Here is an 18,462-nt window from a genome sequence, read left to right as displayed (position 1 = left end):
CTCCTCGTGCTTATTATAAGCAACGCGTCACTGGTCAGGCACCGTGTTATGCGGTTAAGCGCACGGTGTCGCCAGTGCGTGCCCATAGCCTGGTGCGCTATAGGGCAGCCCCCCGAAAGTGTCAAGTGAGTGTGGGCATCCAGCCGGGGCGTGTTGTGCCTGCTCAGCGCGTCTGGTCTCCGGTACGCAGTTTCGGTCCAGGGTATCCTGCGCCGGCTCTGCGTGCTGTGTCTCCGGGGCGCTGGGAGGGTGCAGTGCATCCTATGCCTACGCTCCGCTCGTACCGGGCAAATGTGGGAGTGGAGCCTAAGGGAGAAGTGCGCGTAGTAGGCACTAGATCTCCAGTGCTCATCCACAGCCCGGTTCAACCTGTGCCTGCACTCTGGAGGGTACGGGCTGGAGTAGTATGCCAGCCTGGGGGAGTGGTGCCAAGGCTGCGCACCAGAGCTCCAGTGCTCCCCCACAGCCCGGTCCTTCAGGTGCCTTTTAACATCAAGCCTCCTGTTGGTCTCTCCAGCCTGGTGGGTCCTGTGGCAGCCCCACGCACCAGGCTGTCTCTCCGTCTCCTCCCTACAGGTGTGCCCGTCTGCCCAGCGGTGCCTGAACTGCCCGTCTGCCCAGCGGCGCCTGAACTGCCCGTCTGCCCAGCGGCGCCTGAACTGCCCGTCTGCCCAGCGGCGCCTGAACTGCCCGTCTGCCATGAGCCTGCAAAGCTGCCCGTCTGCCATGAGCCTGCAAAGCCGCCCGTCTGCCAAGAGCCTACAGAGCCGTCCGCCAGACAGGAGCCGCTAGAGCCGTCCGCCAGACAGGAGCCGCTAGAGCCGTCCGCCAGACAGGATCAGCCAGAGCCGTCCAGCCAGGACCAGCCTTCAGAGCCGTCCAGCCAGGACCAGCCTTCAGAGCCGTCCAGCCAGGACCAGCCTTCAGAGCCGTCCAGCCAGGACCAGCCTTCAGAGCCGTCCAGCCAGGACCAGCCAGAGCCGTCAGCGAGCCATGACCAGCCAGAGCCGTCAGCGAGCCATGACCAGCCAGAGCCGTCAGCGAGCCATGACCAGCCAGAGCCGTCATCCAGCCAGGATCCGCCAGAGCCAGCCAGCCAGGATCCGCCAGCCAGTCCGGTGTTGTCCCTCAGTCCGGAGCTGCCGTCCCTCAGTCCGGGGCGGCCCCTAAATCCAGCGGGACCCATGTCTAGGGTTCCCAGTCCAAGGTCGGTGGCGAGGGTCGCCACCTTGAGGAAGACACAGAAGCGGGGATTTATTATGGTGGGATTGGGACAGCGTCCGGAGCCGGAGCCACCACCGTGGTCAGATGCCCACCCAGACCCTCCCCTAGACTTTTGGTGGTGCGTTCGGAGTACGCACCTTGAGGGGGGGGGTTATGTCACGTTCCTGACCTGTTTTCTGTTAGTTTGTGTATGTGTTAGCTGGTCAGGACGTGAGTTTGGGTGGGCAGTCTATGTTTTCTGTTTCTATGTTGGTTTAAGGGTGACCTGATATGGCTCTCAATTAGAGGCAGGTGGTTTTCATTTCCTCTGATTGAGAGCCATATTAAGGTAGGTGTTTTCACACTGTTTGTTTGTGGGTGGTTGTCTTCCGTGTCTGTATGTATGTTCGTGCCACACGGGACTGTAGCGTTTGTGTGTAGTCGTGTACCTGTTCGTGCGTTCTTCACGTTATATGTAAGTTCGTGTCCAGGTCTGTTTTCATCGTTTATTTGTTTTGTAGTTGATTCAAGTATAGTTCGTTTTCTGTCTACGTCGTGTTTGTTGTTTTGTCGTGTCTTAAATAAATCATGTCATCATACCTCGCTGCACATTGGTCTTCAGATCCCTCTCTCCTCTCCTCGTCGGAGGAGGAGGATTTAGAGTATCGTTACAACATCAATATACACTATACACATCAGTATACACTATACACATCAATATACACTATTCACATTACTATACACATCAATATACAAACTAATATACACTATACACATCAATACACACATCGATATACACGTCACTGTACACATCACTATACACATCAATATACACTATTCACATCAATATACAGATCAATATACAGTACCAGTCAAAAGTTTTGATACATCTACTCATTCATGGGTTTTTCTTTATTTGACTATCTACATTGTAAAATAATAGTGAAGACATCAAAACTATGAAATAACACATATGGAATCATGTAGTAACCAAAAAAGTGTTAAACAAATCAAAATATATTTTATATTTGAAATTCTACAAAGTAGCTACCATTTGCCTTGGTGACAGCTTTGCACACTCTTGGCATTCTCTCAACCAGCTTCACCTGGAATGCTTTTCAAACAGTCTTGAAGGAGTTCCTTCACTCGGCGGTCCAACTCATTCCAAGCCATCTCAATTGGGTTGAGGTCGGGTGATTGTGGCGGCCAGGTCATCTGATGCAGCACTACATTCCACAAATTAACTTTTAACAAAGCACACCTGTTAATTGAAATTAATTCCAGATGACTACCTCATGAAGCTGCTTGAGTGAATGCCAAGAGTGTGCAAAGCTGTCATCAAGGCAAAGGGTGGCTACTTTGAAGAATCTCAAATATAAATGATTTGTTCAACACTTTTTTGGTTACTACATGATTCCATATGTGTTATTTCATAGTTTGATGTCTAAACTATTGTTCTACAGTGTAGAAAATAGTAAAAATAAAGAAAAATCCTTGAAGGAGTAGGTGTGACCAAACGCTTGACTGGTACTGTACATAAGGGATTATCAACGAGGGGCTATGCGTTCTATGGAAAATAATGAAGGAGGTGGAATGTGTGTTCCAAGACACGGAGTGGAACTGACCATCCATGGAGTTGCATTATTTCCCATAGAACACATAGCCCCTTGTTGATTATCCCTTATGTACAGTACTAGTCAAAAGTTTGGTCACACCTACTCATTCAAAACTATGAAATAACACATATGGAATCATGTAGTAACCAAAAGTCCTGAGTTGATTTTCCCTTTCATACCATGGCTATAATTTCAGACATTTGCCACTAGAAATGAGGTTAATTTGCCAGTAGACATGTGTTCAACATCCACTGAAGTAGCTAGCAAGTTTACTAGCTGTGGTAACCAAACAAACAGACGTGCTAGCTTGCTATTATGAAAACCAGTGGTGTAAAGTAATTAAGTACTACTTAAGTAATTTTTGGGGGTATCTGTACTTTACTATTTATATTTTTGACAATTTTTACTTTACTACATTCAAAAAGAAAATGATGTACTGTTTACTCCACACATTTTCCCTGACACCCAAAAGTACTCGTTACATTTTTGAATGCTTAGCAGGACAGGAAATTGTCTAATTCACACACTTATCAAGAGAACATCCCTGGTCATCCCTACTGTGTCTGATCTGGCTGACTCACTAAACACACATGCTTCATTTGTAAATTATGTCTGAGTGTTGCAGCGCGCCCCTGGCAGTAAAAAAATCAAAATGGTGCCGTCTGGTTTGCTTAATATAAGGAATTTGAAACGATTTATACTTTTGATACTTAGGTATATTTTAGCAATTACATTTACTTTTGATACTCAAGTATATTTAAAACCAAATGCTTTTAGACTTTTACTCAAGTAGTATTTTACTGGGTGCCATTCACTTTTACTTGAGTCATTTTCTGTTAAGGTATCTTTACTTTTACTCAAGTATGACAATTTATTCAAATTCAAGTATTACTTTTTCCACCATGAAAATCGAATTCAACAATACCAATACTGTTTTCAATTTGACTTTTGCTTTCAAAAGCAGCTCAAACAAAACATGTAAAAATGAACTAAGGCACCTCTGGGGTTTCTGATATATGGTCAATATACCACTACAAAAGGCTGTTCTTTGGCACGACGCATCTCGGTGTATATTGACCAAATACCACACCCCCTCAAGCCTTATTGCTTAAATATACACTATACACATCAATATACACAATACACATCACTATACACATAAATATACACTGTACACATCAATATACACTATACACATCACTGCACACATCAATATACACTATACACATCAATATACACATCAATATACATTATATACATCAATATACACTATACACATCAATATACACATCAATATACACTATACACATCACTGTACACATCAATATACACTATACACATCAATATACATTATATACATCAATATACACTATACACCTCAATATACACGATACACATCAATATACACATCAATATACACTATACACATCACTGTACACATCAATATACACTATACACATCAATATACACATCAATATACATTATATACATCAATATACACTATACACATCAATATACACTATACACATCAATATACACATCAATATACACTATACACATCAATATACCCATCAATATACACAACAATATTCACATCTGTACACGAAAAGCATCAACACAATCATAGAGAACAAACATCTTCAGTACAAAGGTCCTCAATCAGCCTTTTGAATTCCCTCCTAATAAATGTGTATTTTGTTTAGTTGCTTGATGTATATAGGCTATTTCTTGATGGATGGATGGCTAACTCTGATTCAGAGGGGTTGGGTTAAATGCGGAAGAAACATTTCAGTTTCTTGAATGCATTCCGTTGTACGACTGACTAGGTATCCCCCTTTCCCTTTATACAGTATATTTGTTTGCTGTGCATGAAAGAAGTAGTGATTTTCAGGGATTGACATTAAAGGTTGTCCTACTGGCCAGGCAAGTGAACTTTCTGGTTTCTTCCCTTATGGAAGGAATGGCAGTTGGGCAAGTTGAGCCTTCTCTGTGGTTTCCCCATTGGTCAGGTGAAAACAACCAAACTTTCCAGTAGCCTAAAACATGTATTTTTGGTTCCTCCCAATTGTTTAAGTGAAAGAGAGACAATTTATGGCACTTTATGGCTCTAGCTGTTTGCACACAGAAATGTCATAAATTGTCTTCCACTTAAACCACGTGTCAAACTCATTCCATGGAGGGCCAAGTGTCTGCGGGTTTTCGCTCCTCCCTTGTACTTAGTCACTAATTAGTAAAGAACTCCCCTCACCTGGCTGTCTAGGTCTTAATTGAAAGGAAAAAGCAAAAACCCGCAGACACTAGGCCCTTAGTGGAAGGAGTTTGACACCCCTGACTTAAAAAATGGGGAGGAACCAGAAATATCTGTTTTAGGTTACCTTAATGTCAATCCCTGATTTAGATTCAACTGATCTATACAAATTAGTTATAAGGCTCTGTCACATTGAAAAGTGAACTGTGGCTACCTGCATCATGTAGCTGATATTATGTTTTTGATTACATTATAGTGGGTGATATATAATGCCCTTTATGGTTGCCAATTAAGCTTGTTCTGTAAGATATCACACATTGATTCGGTACTATTTGTCATTTTAAAGTTGTATCAGTGGGTGGTTGGTGCATAAATATTAAAAGTAAAAAAAATAGGGAAGACAGCACCGAGCAGGATGTTGGAAGGGGTTCAAATTTGACCTGAATTCATAATTGGGCCATTTAAGAGCAGAATGAATGAATTAAAATTATATTGTTTTTGATTAGTTTATAAAATATATTCAAACTGAGATACTAGTTCATACACTGATAATATGTTAATGAGTCAGAGGGAAATATCGGTGCCTATTCAAATGTAACGAATCAGACACTGGAGGATGAGGGTGCCCATAAACAATGGCTGCTTGACAGTGAGTTCATGGACTGAGGTGTTGGGTTTACTGTTGTTTTGTGATGGGCAACGTCCTCGTTAATTAGCAAAAATCATGCAACATTCTCAAGGCTACATTCGAAGAATGGAGCTTCGCTGTCAGTCAGTGTTCTTTGTTGTTTAGCAGGGTTTTGTGTTTTTCTGTCTCCTTTTTCCTCCTAATGACTGTGACTTCTTTGTACATTCAGGTGAGAAACCACATCAGTGCAGCATCTGCTGGCGCTCGTTCTCCCTGAAGGATTACCTAATCAAACACATGGTCACTCACACAGGGGTGCGTGCCTACCAGTGCAGCATCTGCAACAAACGCTTCACCCAAAAGAGCTCCCTCAACGTCCACATGCGGCTGCACCGTGGAGAGAAGTCCTATGAGTGCTACATCTGCAAGAAGAAGTTCTCTCACAAGACCCTGCTGGAGAGACACATGGCTCTGCACAGCACAGGGGGCGCCGTCACAGGGCTGTCCGGGGCAGCAGGTGCCGGTGGCCCCGTTTCCATTCCCATGGCCGTGCCCGAACCTGGCGCCGGCGTGGCAGCCCTCGCCATGCCCGTCGGCGGTGGCGCAGGAGTAGGGGGTGGGGTCGGACCAGGAGTGGGTGTGGCTGCGGAGGCAAGCTGCCAAGAAGGGACCACCTACGTGTGCTCCGTCTGCCCTGCCAAGTTCGACCAAATTGAGCACTTCAATGACCACATGCGAATGCATGTCTCCGATGGATAAGTACAAATAGATACACTTCTTTAAAAAATATTAAATGAAAAAGAAAAATGGCACTAGATTTTTTTTTTTTTTTGAGGCATGAAGAATAATCAGTATAGACACTGGCACATTAAGTTTCCCAGAAATGAGTTTTTTTTTGTTATTCTAAAAGAAAAACAAGATGGTGGCCTTAAGGCTTTGTAGTTTGATATTGATCCACTGGATGGATCCTTACTACAGGCCTCTAAATGTATGCTTTCCTAAAATACTGATTTATGTGTTGAACACTACCGAAAGGCCTATGAAAGAAACACACACACATACACAAATTCAAACTCACACACCTATATACAGTATAAATATATCTTTGTATGAGTGTATGTGTTAATCTGTGTATGTGTGTACTTGTGCGTGTGTATTTGTATGTGTGCGTGTGTGTGCGTGTGCAAACATTGCCATGGAATTTGGAACATGGTAAATGTAATCCCATATTGACCGTTTTGGACACTATTAGGAGTCCAAGCTTACTGTGGTATAATTTTCACAAAAAAAAATATAAAAAATCTGGCTTGGGCTAAAGATTCCCTCTAAAAAATATTGTTGGTCACAAGTTTGCCTTCTTATGTAGGGTAAGAAAAGGAGAGTAATTAATTTGACACTGGGTTTTTATTTATTATTATTAAGGTATTGAGGGATTACAATACAGCTGTTGTGAAGGTACAAATTGATATTAATAATTGTACTGAAATGTAACTTCCTGTGAGTGGGTATAGAAATGGGTATTTAGTATATGTGTTATTGTCCATGCATTTTGATGGTTCAGGTTAAGTTTACAAAATTAGGGTTGTTGATAAGACAGTATTTGAGAAAAATGTAACATTGTTAGGAGTTTATTTCATTTGCATACACTGCCACTAATATCTTAGAAGACTGTTAAGGCTATTAGACCTCTTCCATTTTCAACATGTGACATAACAAAAGACTAAAGGTTCTTCTTGACATAATGAGGTTATAAATTATTGTTTAGTTCTATGAAGAGGATTTTACATGTGCAGTTGTAGCAGGCTTGATTGAGTATGCTACCAGACTCATCATGACTGCTGCTTCGCAATTTGCACCAGACTGTTATCAGCTGTAGATTACAACATGATTGGTCAATATTACTATTAACGTTTAAATTAAGAAACTAAAATATATTATTTGATAATGGAATGGTTTACCAGGATAGTTTAAGACAGCTTTCAAATAGATTACCGGTAAATTGAGTGATTCTGTGAACTTGCATTGGACAAAAATATAATTGTATGACCTAAATCTCTGTATATCCTGTTCCTATGGACATGACACAGCTATTTGAGCAGGTGGAGAAACTAAAATGCACTACTCCTGAAATGTTAGCTCCACCTGGTGGCCCAAATGGCATGTCACGTTCAGACATTTAATACAAACACCGAGACAGATGAGGCAAAAGAAACCACAATAACATATACCCCGGTCAATAATTACTTCATAATATAACACAACTTGCAGATGGACTTCCAAGACAATAAGATACATTCCTGATTTCACAGATACCTAGACACAATGTGTACAGAATAGATTTGGGAGTAAGGCAAGGGGATGTCATTCAAGTGTCACGTCACTCAAAGGCTCTGCTCTGATATTTGGCTTACTGTTCATGCATTTTATCCAAAATAAGACATACACGTCTGCCTGCAACTGCAATCTGAAGATTTTGCTCATTTCTTTGAGTAGACACACCTTTTTAGTTACCATGATAAGATAGTAACTTACCAGAATTACAGTACAGTCTGAAAACAATATGTTGTAGATAAAAACAAAGTGCTGCTTTGCACATTTTCTTCAAATGCCTGTGCTTAATATTTTATTGTTTTACTTAATAAATGAAATTCTATTATTTTCATTTGTTCATTTTTTAAACATCTTTCTTAAAAGCTTGATAAGAGGACTGCATTATTTTCTTGCATAGCCTATATGTTGCACTGCTTGAGCCGATAAGTGCACTACTGTTACCAGAGATATTATAGTTTTAGAGAAAAATAATCATTTTTTATCTAATAATTTGTTGTAGAATTATCGTGTTAGAATAGCTTTGTTCCATTTTACGATAAGGTCATTTTATGTTTCTTAGCTTTTGTTATCTCTTGTTATTATATGTATTTACTTGTGCTGTGTTTGTGCAAGCGTTTAGTTCTATTTAAATGTGATCCATCGTGTGAGCTTGTCTCTGTTTTCAACCTTTTAATGTATTCTTTTCAAGAGGTAATCCCCTTCAACAGCAGTTATCCCATTGCATACATTAGAACAGATGCTGAATTTTCATACAAAAGCATTCATGCCAAACAAAATCCCCCCCAAAAAGAAAAAAATATTTTATAGTGTCCGTGGACATAAATTATGTGTTTTTTTAGAACAAGTTTCTTTAGGAATTACAGGGTGGGTGGGAGATTGTACGCAGCTATTATTTGCTATTTGTAAATTGTACACAAGTCTGCATCTCTTGTGTTTGTCTGTGTGAGTGTTTGTGTGTGTTGTATAATCAAACTGTTGGTGTCCCAAGTGGAGGTGTAATACCTGAACTGTAGGGCTTCCTTTGCAATATGCAGTGCAGGTACTGTGAGACGCAGCTTTAGCTAACCCTCTTGGGCTAATAAACACATTTGTTGTGCACATTTACAAAGACATCTATTGATCAAATATTGATAGTGGTAAATACATTGCCCCGAGTGGAAGAAGTGCATGGCATTTTGTGCCTAGTGCTTTAGTTAGCTTCAGCTGGTTGATATTTGGATAAGGCCTACCTAATAATACTCTTCTATCATCTTCACTGTATTCTATCTTTGTCTCTTTCAAATTGAAAACAAGGAAGTGATGAGGGCTATTAGTTAGTAATCAATCCCAGAGTTTCCTCATATCATCAGAGCGAGGGCCCTGTATTATGTTTCATAGAGTTTCTATCTGGTCACTGAAATAGCATGTGGTTGTCAAGTAAAGGGAACAATATATGTGACTTGTGATTGGGCCGGAGTTTGTTATCCTCTGCTGCAGAGGTCTCTATCGGGAACACAAGCCTATAAATGCTTCTACTCTGTGGCTCCCATTGCTACTCTGTAAGACCAGGAACTGCATGGCTGCATACAAGGTTAATTGTGTCTGTAGTCTTAGAGGACTCTGTAGTCTCATGTTTGATGAGACAAAGTCCTTAACAGATTGTTACAGTATGTAAGGAACTGCTGAGATCTATTTTGATCACATGTTATTGCTCTGGCATAAAGTTGTTGTTGGTAGGGGTGGTGGTGGTGGTGGTAGAGGTAGTAGTGGTGGAGGTGGTGGTGTTGCTTGTGGTGGTGGTGTTGTCTGCTCTATGGAATAATATAGAAATGGTCAACCAGCTAGGCAGAGCAGTACATTCACCAAGTTAGTCCCAGTAAACACAGTAAGAACCATGCACTGTGAACTAAGTCCAACCTTCAGTTTCAAAAACAGAATAATGAATGCTAAACTATTTAACCATCACGTATTTCTTATGAAACCAGACCAGACTATAGTTGCTTCCAAATGTATTATCAGTGAGATAATCTAGCATTATTTTGACCACTTTGCAGTCTCTTACAGTCAGCCTAAATGATATTTATGTCATAAATGAATCAAATGCACTATTGACTGTAGATGTTTTTCTAAAGTACATCATTTTCTCGTTGTCATAGGTTGTGAAAAAAGATAATAGCAAAGGAATAGTTTAATGTTGGTTTTGAGATATTTCAAGAGTGGATTCGAGCTATATAAATCATCCATATTATCACACAGCTCACGAGAAAGGTTCATTGGAAACATAACAGAATCTTTGACAATACTGAGGTATATGCCTGTTGGCTCGCCCCTGCCCATAGATGGTTGACCTCACTTATACCTGTGTGTGACTTACAAGCAGACGTTTAGCATTAGTATCATTTTATGATACTATAAATTGACATGACATAAGAACTTTCCAGGATTTGTTTTCCAACAACGCCATGTTTTGTCGGCAGTCCCTCCCTGGCCTTTCTTGTCATATCTCTCTTTTGTTTGATTAACTTATTGTACCAATAGCTGATGTCATTGTGTTCAATTAATAGTCAGGTAAAAAGTTGGGAAAACATGCAATGCAACCCTGAAATACGCCCCTGTCGTTGTTGTCCTTGGTTTATATACTATACAGTCAAGAAAGAGTTTAGAATTTATGTTTGTAAGATTACTATAACATAATGTATTTTTCAGCTATACAATATATTCACAGGTATAGAATTACTTAGAATTAAGCCTACAGCTTTTCGTTTGGTGTTTTAACTGTCATGTTCTTATATTTCACGTTTTTACTTAAGTGTAGAGACACAGGATCAGTTTTGCAGTGTGTTTGAATCATCTATGTGCTTGTGTGTTCCAGGGCTTTAATTTGCCTGTTTTTCTTGCAACCATTATGTACCGGTGCATTTGTAAATAGTTTTTAGTTAGTGGGCAAAGGATAGACAGCCATTGAGTAAGACATCATAGCTTGTCAGAAGCGCCTATCTTCTGGTTGGACATGAACCCTCTTTTCAAATGGGAGATACTGTACGTTCAGTTGGGAAAAAAATAGGAAAATATAACAAATGTAGTGCTAAGACTAATGTGATGTGATCAGTTACTAGTTTAGCTCTTGTGACTAAGCAGGCTTTTAGAGAAATACCCATGCTGTTTATCTCACAGCTCCTGATGTACTTTCCTTCAGTGTCCTCACATTCATTTTATTCACTCACCTAGAGTAGTAACACATAGTAACTCAGAAACTAACAATTACCATGACAGTAAACCTGCTGGCATACATTATACAGATACAGTCCAACTACATAATATCAGTTGAATCTAAAGTATATATACACCGTTTTTTTTTTATCAATATGTTCTTCATCAACAACTTTAACACATATAATGGAAAGCGTTTGAGATACAGACAGAACTGTAACTATAGGAATATGCTTTGAGGGATATAAGGAGTATGCCTAGCTATCAAGTGCCTATTTATACATTACTATACTAAATCTTCATAAAGTAGTTTTGCTCCTACCGTACATTTTCCAAATATATACAGTAGCTATATATACATGATAATCTATACACAAATGATGACAATATTTATACTACTATAACAGCAATGTTGGTCACAGTCATAACACAGTGCATCCTAAGAAAGCCCTTTAAAATATCTTTATCCGCCTCAAATCTTCTATTTATATAAGATAGATTTGTTATTATTTCCTGCTGACATACTTAGTTTTATAACTAGTACATATGAGAAAACAGCTAAGATAAACAACTGGAGTTCATTAACTGTAGTAAAGGTTTGCTTTAAGGGGCCTAGCCATGAGGCATTCAACTAACTCTTCTTCATTAAAACAATGAGTAAGCATGTGTAGTAATACGATATAGTAGCTAGTCCCTATCTTCATGTTTGCCATTACAAAAACACAATGTTGTTTTGTTCGTCTAAAACTACAGGTATGTGATCCGAAAGATTTTAAATAGTTTTGCGTAGTTTGCCCAGGTTTGTAAGCACACCTAAATTGTCATGACTTCTGGCTTATCAGCACCAGCTATCATGCTTCTGCCACACTGAATGTCTATAATTACATTTTGGGGGGGTTTTGCTGTTAAAAATAATATAAATAGTAGTCACTAAACCACTTATTTTCTTACCTTTCGATTTTTGTTTTGATGCAAAATACCAACCACAATCAAATGTTGTCCTTAGACATAGCCTAGCTGTTCTATCAGAATACAGTGATTATGATCTCACATAAGACATGCCAGTCAGTTGAGCACATCCCTTGTGTTTGTTCTCTGCTTGTAGCTCATAATGATGGATAAAGTGTATACTATTGTCTTTGTGCTGGTCGGAATGTTTCAGACCTAGCAATCAATGATGCTACTCGGTCCCTGCAGCTAGCTACACGTGCGCGTCTACGTTACTGTACTTGATCAGTGACATCAGTGCAGTGCTATATTTGCTTCAGCTACTGCAGCCTACAACACCACAGCAATATCAGTTAGAAGTGCAATCAAGTTTTACTTGAAGAGTACCAAGCATTTGTCTGAGTGCTAGATGTAATTAAAAGTGTCCTTGTAAACAAGAATCAGACCGCTACCCCTCTTCTTCAGCAGTCTTGTCATAATCTATCGTTGTATGAGAGTGTTACTCTACAATTTGATTTGGAATCAATATTCACCAATTGTGTGTCTCTCTACCTTGAATTGATAAGGAAAGTTAGTGTCATAAATTATTAGGAACCAATACCTGCAGCATATCTGAAATATGCACATTCCTGTAATGTCCAGAACATTCCTGTACCTAGCCTGTCCTCACTCTACGAGATTATGTTGTCGATTTTTTCAGACTCTGTAACAAATTATGTGACCCCAACAGCCTTACTAGAACAATAGATCAATGACTTTCTTTTCATTACTTGCTGGTCTGCTCTGCTGGTTATTTTGTCGTGTGACATTTTCCCCTCTACGTTGGTTTACGTTTAGTTGAATCTCCACAATAGTCATCCTCACATTTATGTTTATTATAGTGTCACTGGCTTGCTAAACTGTATATGATTGCAGATCCATCTCAGAAAAGCACTGCTTAGCATCTCTGGCATTGATGGTCCCATCATAGGATTTTTTTTTAGCTTCTAACCATAGTGCAGAATATGCCCCTGCATAAAGGGCAAGCCCCTGCTTGCTACCTTGGTGTGTTCTTCTGGAACATGGCATGTCCTTCTACCTATCGGATTGTGTTTCATATGCAATATATCTCAAACTCTCCCTTAAATGTTGTGTCTTAGTTACGGAGAATACTGAGTCATCCATAAGATGTGGAGTTTGAAAGGTGCTGAATAAAAGAGCCTCAACAGTAGCTTGCTTAGCACCTTGAATAATTGTTGTGGGGCTTTCAGCAGGTCTCTTGCACTTCTCACATGTCCAAAATATAATTTATGTCTATGGTGAGATGAAGCAACATGCACTGCACTGTATTACCCATATGTTTTTCTACGTTTGTCTCTCTTTTACCTAATAGGTTTGGTGAACATATTTCTGCCCACTTTCTGCCGTGTACCACACATACTTGTGGTCTCAATCAGCATGCAATCATATATAATTAGTTTGGGCATGCAGAGCTTCCATTACAATACGTTGCTTGGTGTTGTTAAAGGTGCCGGTGGTAGTAATGATTTGTTGTGATATGAAACCAAACCATCAGGGGGCTATTGAACATGTTGGATGACATATGCTTGTTTCCGTAAACACCAAAGAATGATAAGAATATCACAGTGTCTGAATTTCAAGCAGAAAGAACATTATCTGTTGCGTAAGCGATAACAAACACTACCAAGATGTACGTTCCTATAAATGTGTATGTGTTCAAATCTGGCAAGATAGCTAAAATTATATTTTCTTTGATACTCAAGACAGGGTGCTTGTGAAAATGCTTTTCTGCATTTTGTCCTCTGATCACTATTGGTAGACTGTAGTTTAATTGTTGTGTTAATGTGCCTACTGTAGACCAAAATAGCTTTTCTAAAGAAATTCAGCAAAATATAAAAAGAAACCTGACACGTAGTAGTTGTTGTAGAACTATAGCATGTTATAACATGAATAAGATTGTAAATGTTGCATTGTTCCTCTGCTTAAAATTAATACTCAATATCCATTAGTTATTTTTTCTACACACACTTGGCCAATTGATTTAAGCCTTTTCAATTCACATTTGATTTTGTTTGATTGATCCGTTTATCTTTGTTTAATCCATTTGTCTGTTATTCCAGTTTTCAGTAATTGATTTCTTCCTGCCGTATTGTTGATTTCAAAGCTTTTACTCTCTGATAAACTAAATGCACTGGATTAGTGGAGAACTGATACTAAAGTGACATGCCATGCACAATTTATCTATTTGTCTGACTAATATTCTAAAGACATCTGTCTCAAAATGTTATTCAAACATATAGTGGAAGACCCATACCGAATTTAGACTGTTTTTTTTCAAACTTTGAGGTGGACCAAAATATAAGTTGCTTTTGCACATACTTGTTTTGCAATGTGTTGATGCCATTGAGTAAAAGAGTAGGAAGATTAAACTTGCCGCTGCCCATAACAACCGAACCAAGCAACACAAAGAGGCCTAAATCTGATTTAATGGCAACGGTTTTATCCCTCAATACGATATTATAACATTTTGATGGCTTATTTAGAGCCTGCTACAGATACATTTCCCCCAGAGAGCATTAAACACAAAAGCCAGCTGACATTTGATGAATAATTAAGGCAAAAACAACAAACGGTGTAAAGATATTACAGTTAATTGAGTTGTATTAACATCTTGATGAGTTGGACCAAATGTCTTATCAGTTGGTAGCATACAGTAAGTACATGATGTTGATTACTACATGATATATTTGTTGTAATATGAATTGTTCATATCAAAGAAAATGCAACCCGTTGGAAAATTTGTATTAGTAAAATTTCACTTATTGTGGGGGTATGACATAATTTGAAAGTTTTTTTCAAGCTGGATGTTTGAAATATGATTAGTTATTTGGGCCGTGCTTCTTTAGTGTGGTAGTTGCATAAAGTCAGTGTCTACATTGGACATTGTAAGATCCACTCAGTGATGAATCAGAAAGTCAGTATGCTCCCACAGTACATGTGTCGATTTATGTTACAGAAAGCTTAGGTTTTTAATCAGATATTCAAGCTTTTTTCTGACATATCTTAAAGCTGTTTATTTAAGATATGTACCTGCAGTGAAAAATAAGTTGCACTTACATATATATATATATATTATATATATATATTATATATATGTGTGTGTGTGTGTGTGTGCGTGTGCGTGTGCGTGTGTGTGTGTGTGTGTATGAACATGTATTTAATTAAGAATCTTTTGTTAGGTTTTGTTGCCTGCTTTGGCTTGTGATTTCTTTATCTTCCTGATCAAATACTCCTTATATATTAGAATAATAAACTTGGCAGAAGTGGAGCTGTTGTAGTACAGGTAGTTAACATCACTCATAAGCAACCCTGACTTATATGCTGCAGTAATGTTGTTTGTTTTCTTTGTTTTCTTTTATGTGTGCTCCAAGTTGGTTGGTATTTCTATTACTGTTATGAAACAACCTTGTTTGAATTGTATGACTGCTGTTTTGAAATAGGTGATGAGTTTTTTTTATGTATGTAGGTAGGCTACAAGGAAGTTTCATACTTTGACTTGTCAAACACTGGACTGGAGTGAGTTTTCCAACATTTCCAAGTTGAGAGCTATTATATGAGAGACATGAACCGATTACACAGAATACAGCCTTATCGCACACATTACCTGACAGACAGAGTCCAACCTGCTAGAGAAGGAATAGTGACTTCTCTGACTGGAAATTTTATTTCCACCATTTAATCGATAAGGTGCTGAAATATATCTGCCAAAATGTTGCATTTGTCAGGCTTATAAAATCTGGCCATCATAATTATACAATAACGATTTCAAAATTCCCTGTTCTAACAAAATAAGTAAATGCTAAAATATCAAAAGGGATACCACTTAATAGCAATTCATTAATCAAAAGAAACCACTTGGTATATGTTGTCTTACTATGTCAATCAAACATATAGATTGAACCCTGTAGTGACCTTAATGTCAAAGTCTTTTTTTAGAGCCAACTACCACTTATCAAACCAGAAAAGAGATTTGCACTAAACATATTTTGGTCTTCGTTGATGGAAAGCAATATGACACAAAACAATTGACACATTCTTCAAGCCACAGTATCTCAAATAAGAGAGCTGTCTGTGCACAGGGGTAATGCTGTGTAAAAGGTGATATTTGAAAAGTTTGTTGAATTTTTTTTTTGTGTAAAGGTACAGAATGGAAACTTGTTGTCTTTGAGACGCACATTATGAACTTGGACACGCACACATTGTTGTTTAGAGTTGACATATTTGACCAATCAGAAGTGTCCGAGTCTGAGGTGCATAGTTTCCTCTTGTGATTGTTTTGGAGAAAATGAAACGGCTCTTACTAGCCCTAAATGAGGGACAGGAAGGAGAGGAGTGTTACAACATATCCCATAAACATGCAATCATTGTAAAATGTCCTCATCAAAAAGATAACTGAACAAAAGGTCAAAAAGGTTTATGTTATGTAGACACATTTTTTTTCAAATGATTCCAACATAAGACATTAAACTTCCTCCATGTTAAAACATACAGCTTTCTTCACTGATTTACTCATTTTTGTTTTAAAACACTCATATGATCTGTAAAGATTCAAGGTCAGTTCAAGGTCATTTTTCTGGGAAATTATTGATTAAAAATATTTATGAAAAAAAGACTACAACATTTGTGTAGTAAAACACTGATGGATGGGAAATGTAACTTTCCTTGTCAATTGTAACATCAGTTTAGCCATCCAAAGAATCAAAGTCCACCCACATATATTGTAATTCATAATTACCCATAAGAAAATAGACAGCAAGAGTAGTGGGGTGAAATATTGTTGACGCCTAAATGTTCTTTATTGATCATTTTAAATCATCAATAATTTATGATAGCAATCATGATAACTATGATTTTTGGTATCTGGAAATATTAGCTTTCCTGTTATTAGGCCTACCGTTTTGTGGTGCTGCAGTTTGTCTAAATATGTTGCGTGTTAGAGGAAGCATAAGTATGTGCCTTCTTGTAATCTCCTTGGTGAGCTTGTTATTATTGAGAAGCTTAAGCCAGCCAATTGTGTTTGCACTAAAACCAAATTGCTTTTGTGATGTAGGCTATTTAAAGCAAGCTTGTTGCGTCACTTTAACCGTACAGTATGCATGAGGGTGAAATTGGTAAGTGATAGGGCTAGAGCTCCCATCTGTTGAACTAGTGCAGTTTAGGGAATCCCCTGAACATATCAGCTTTGTACTGCGTTCAGTTTTTGATTCCATCTCATTTATTACTCTTCTAAATTATCACAGACACATGTTCCACAGTAAATAGTCTCTGTGGAATATCCATATTCTAAAAGATAAGTAAATAACATAAGAAATAAAATACAGCCCTCCTTTTTTATTTTTTTCATATGCCACAGCTGAACAGCTGCATTACTGTAGTAAGAGATATTCAACCATTCTCTCAACCCATGGAGATGCATGATTACAAGAGGTCGCCTCGAGACTTGGTCAACTTTATTTTTATGTTTTTTGAAAGTTTCTGTTTCTAAGTTCTTTTTGTTTGTTTAAATCTAAGAGAAAGACCTACAGTACATGCTTTGAGTCTTACAAATGCACCTTATTCATGTCAGTCTGAGTGGAAAAGACTGGCTATGTAATATCTCTGGTTTATCACCTTACTACACAGCATGTTTTCACTTTATGCCAGTTTTGCTATTCTTCCGTGCATATGATTTCCAAAATAAACCTTATATATTTTGTGAAAATGTTTAAAGGGATGTGCCAAAGTTTGGAGGCGATCTCCCAAGTTTTTATGCTAATTATTTGTTCTTTCTTCCTCCTTTAGTTATCACAATGGTATGTCAAACCTTTCCTATCAATGTGTGAAAGCAAGTTATTTCAGCAAACAGTATCATTACCTGCCATTTTACAGTAAGCCCTGTATTTCACGTATATTTACCAGTGATGTGTATTTGTTATTATAAAGAAAAATAGCCGTAAAGCTTCATTATGTTACATAATATTGTGACTTTTTTCGAAAAACTGTGAAGACTTATCTTGCATATACTTTATACAGAAGTATTAAGCCTTAATACAAAAGACTAAAAAAAGTGAGGAAGAATAAACTGATTGTTGCTAAGTAAGGATGATTTTTTGTAAATGTTACCAGCACTTTTTTTGTAATTTTCACTCTGAGGTATTGTACAAGTTCACGCTGTTTGTGAAGTTTGATTATGAAGGAATAAAAACTAGTACTTTCCTGTACTTCACAGAAAGTAATGTTGTGTTTTTATTTCATTAAAG

General features: G+C 38.4%; 1 protein-coding gene across 3 annotated transcripts in view; it reads left to right on the top strand.

The window, feature by feature from the left end:
- zbtb20 (zinc finger and BTB domain containing 20) overlaps positions 1 to 18,434 on the top strand; it is a 55,349-nt gene extending 36,915 nt beyond the window's left edge. For all 3 annotated transcript variants that reach the window (XM_055935319.1, XM_055935320.1, XM_055935318.1), the window contains one exon: positions 5,925 to 18,434. In XM_055935319.1, coding sequence (XP_055791294.1) covers positions 5,925 to 6,454 — 530 coding nt within the window. In that variant the 3' untranslated portion in view covers positions 6,455 to 18,434. The remainder of the gene's footprint in view (positions 1 to 5,924) is intronic.
- Positions 18,435 to 18,462: the final 28 nt, after the last annotated feature.

The sequence above is a fragment of the Salvelinus fontinalis genome, chromosome 10 (assembly GCF_029448725.1).
Source record: "Salvelinus fontinalis isolate EN_2023a chromosome 10, ASM2944872v1, whole genome shotgun sequence".
NCBI classification, from domain to species: domain Eukaryota; kingdom Metazoa; phylum Chordata; class Actinopteri; order Salmoniformes; family Salmonidae; genus Salvelinus; species Salvelinus fontinalis.
The sequence above is the reverse complement of the archived record's forward strand: the minus strand, read 5'-3'. Positions and strand labels throughout refer to the sequence as shown.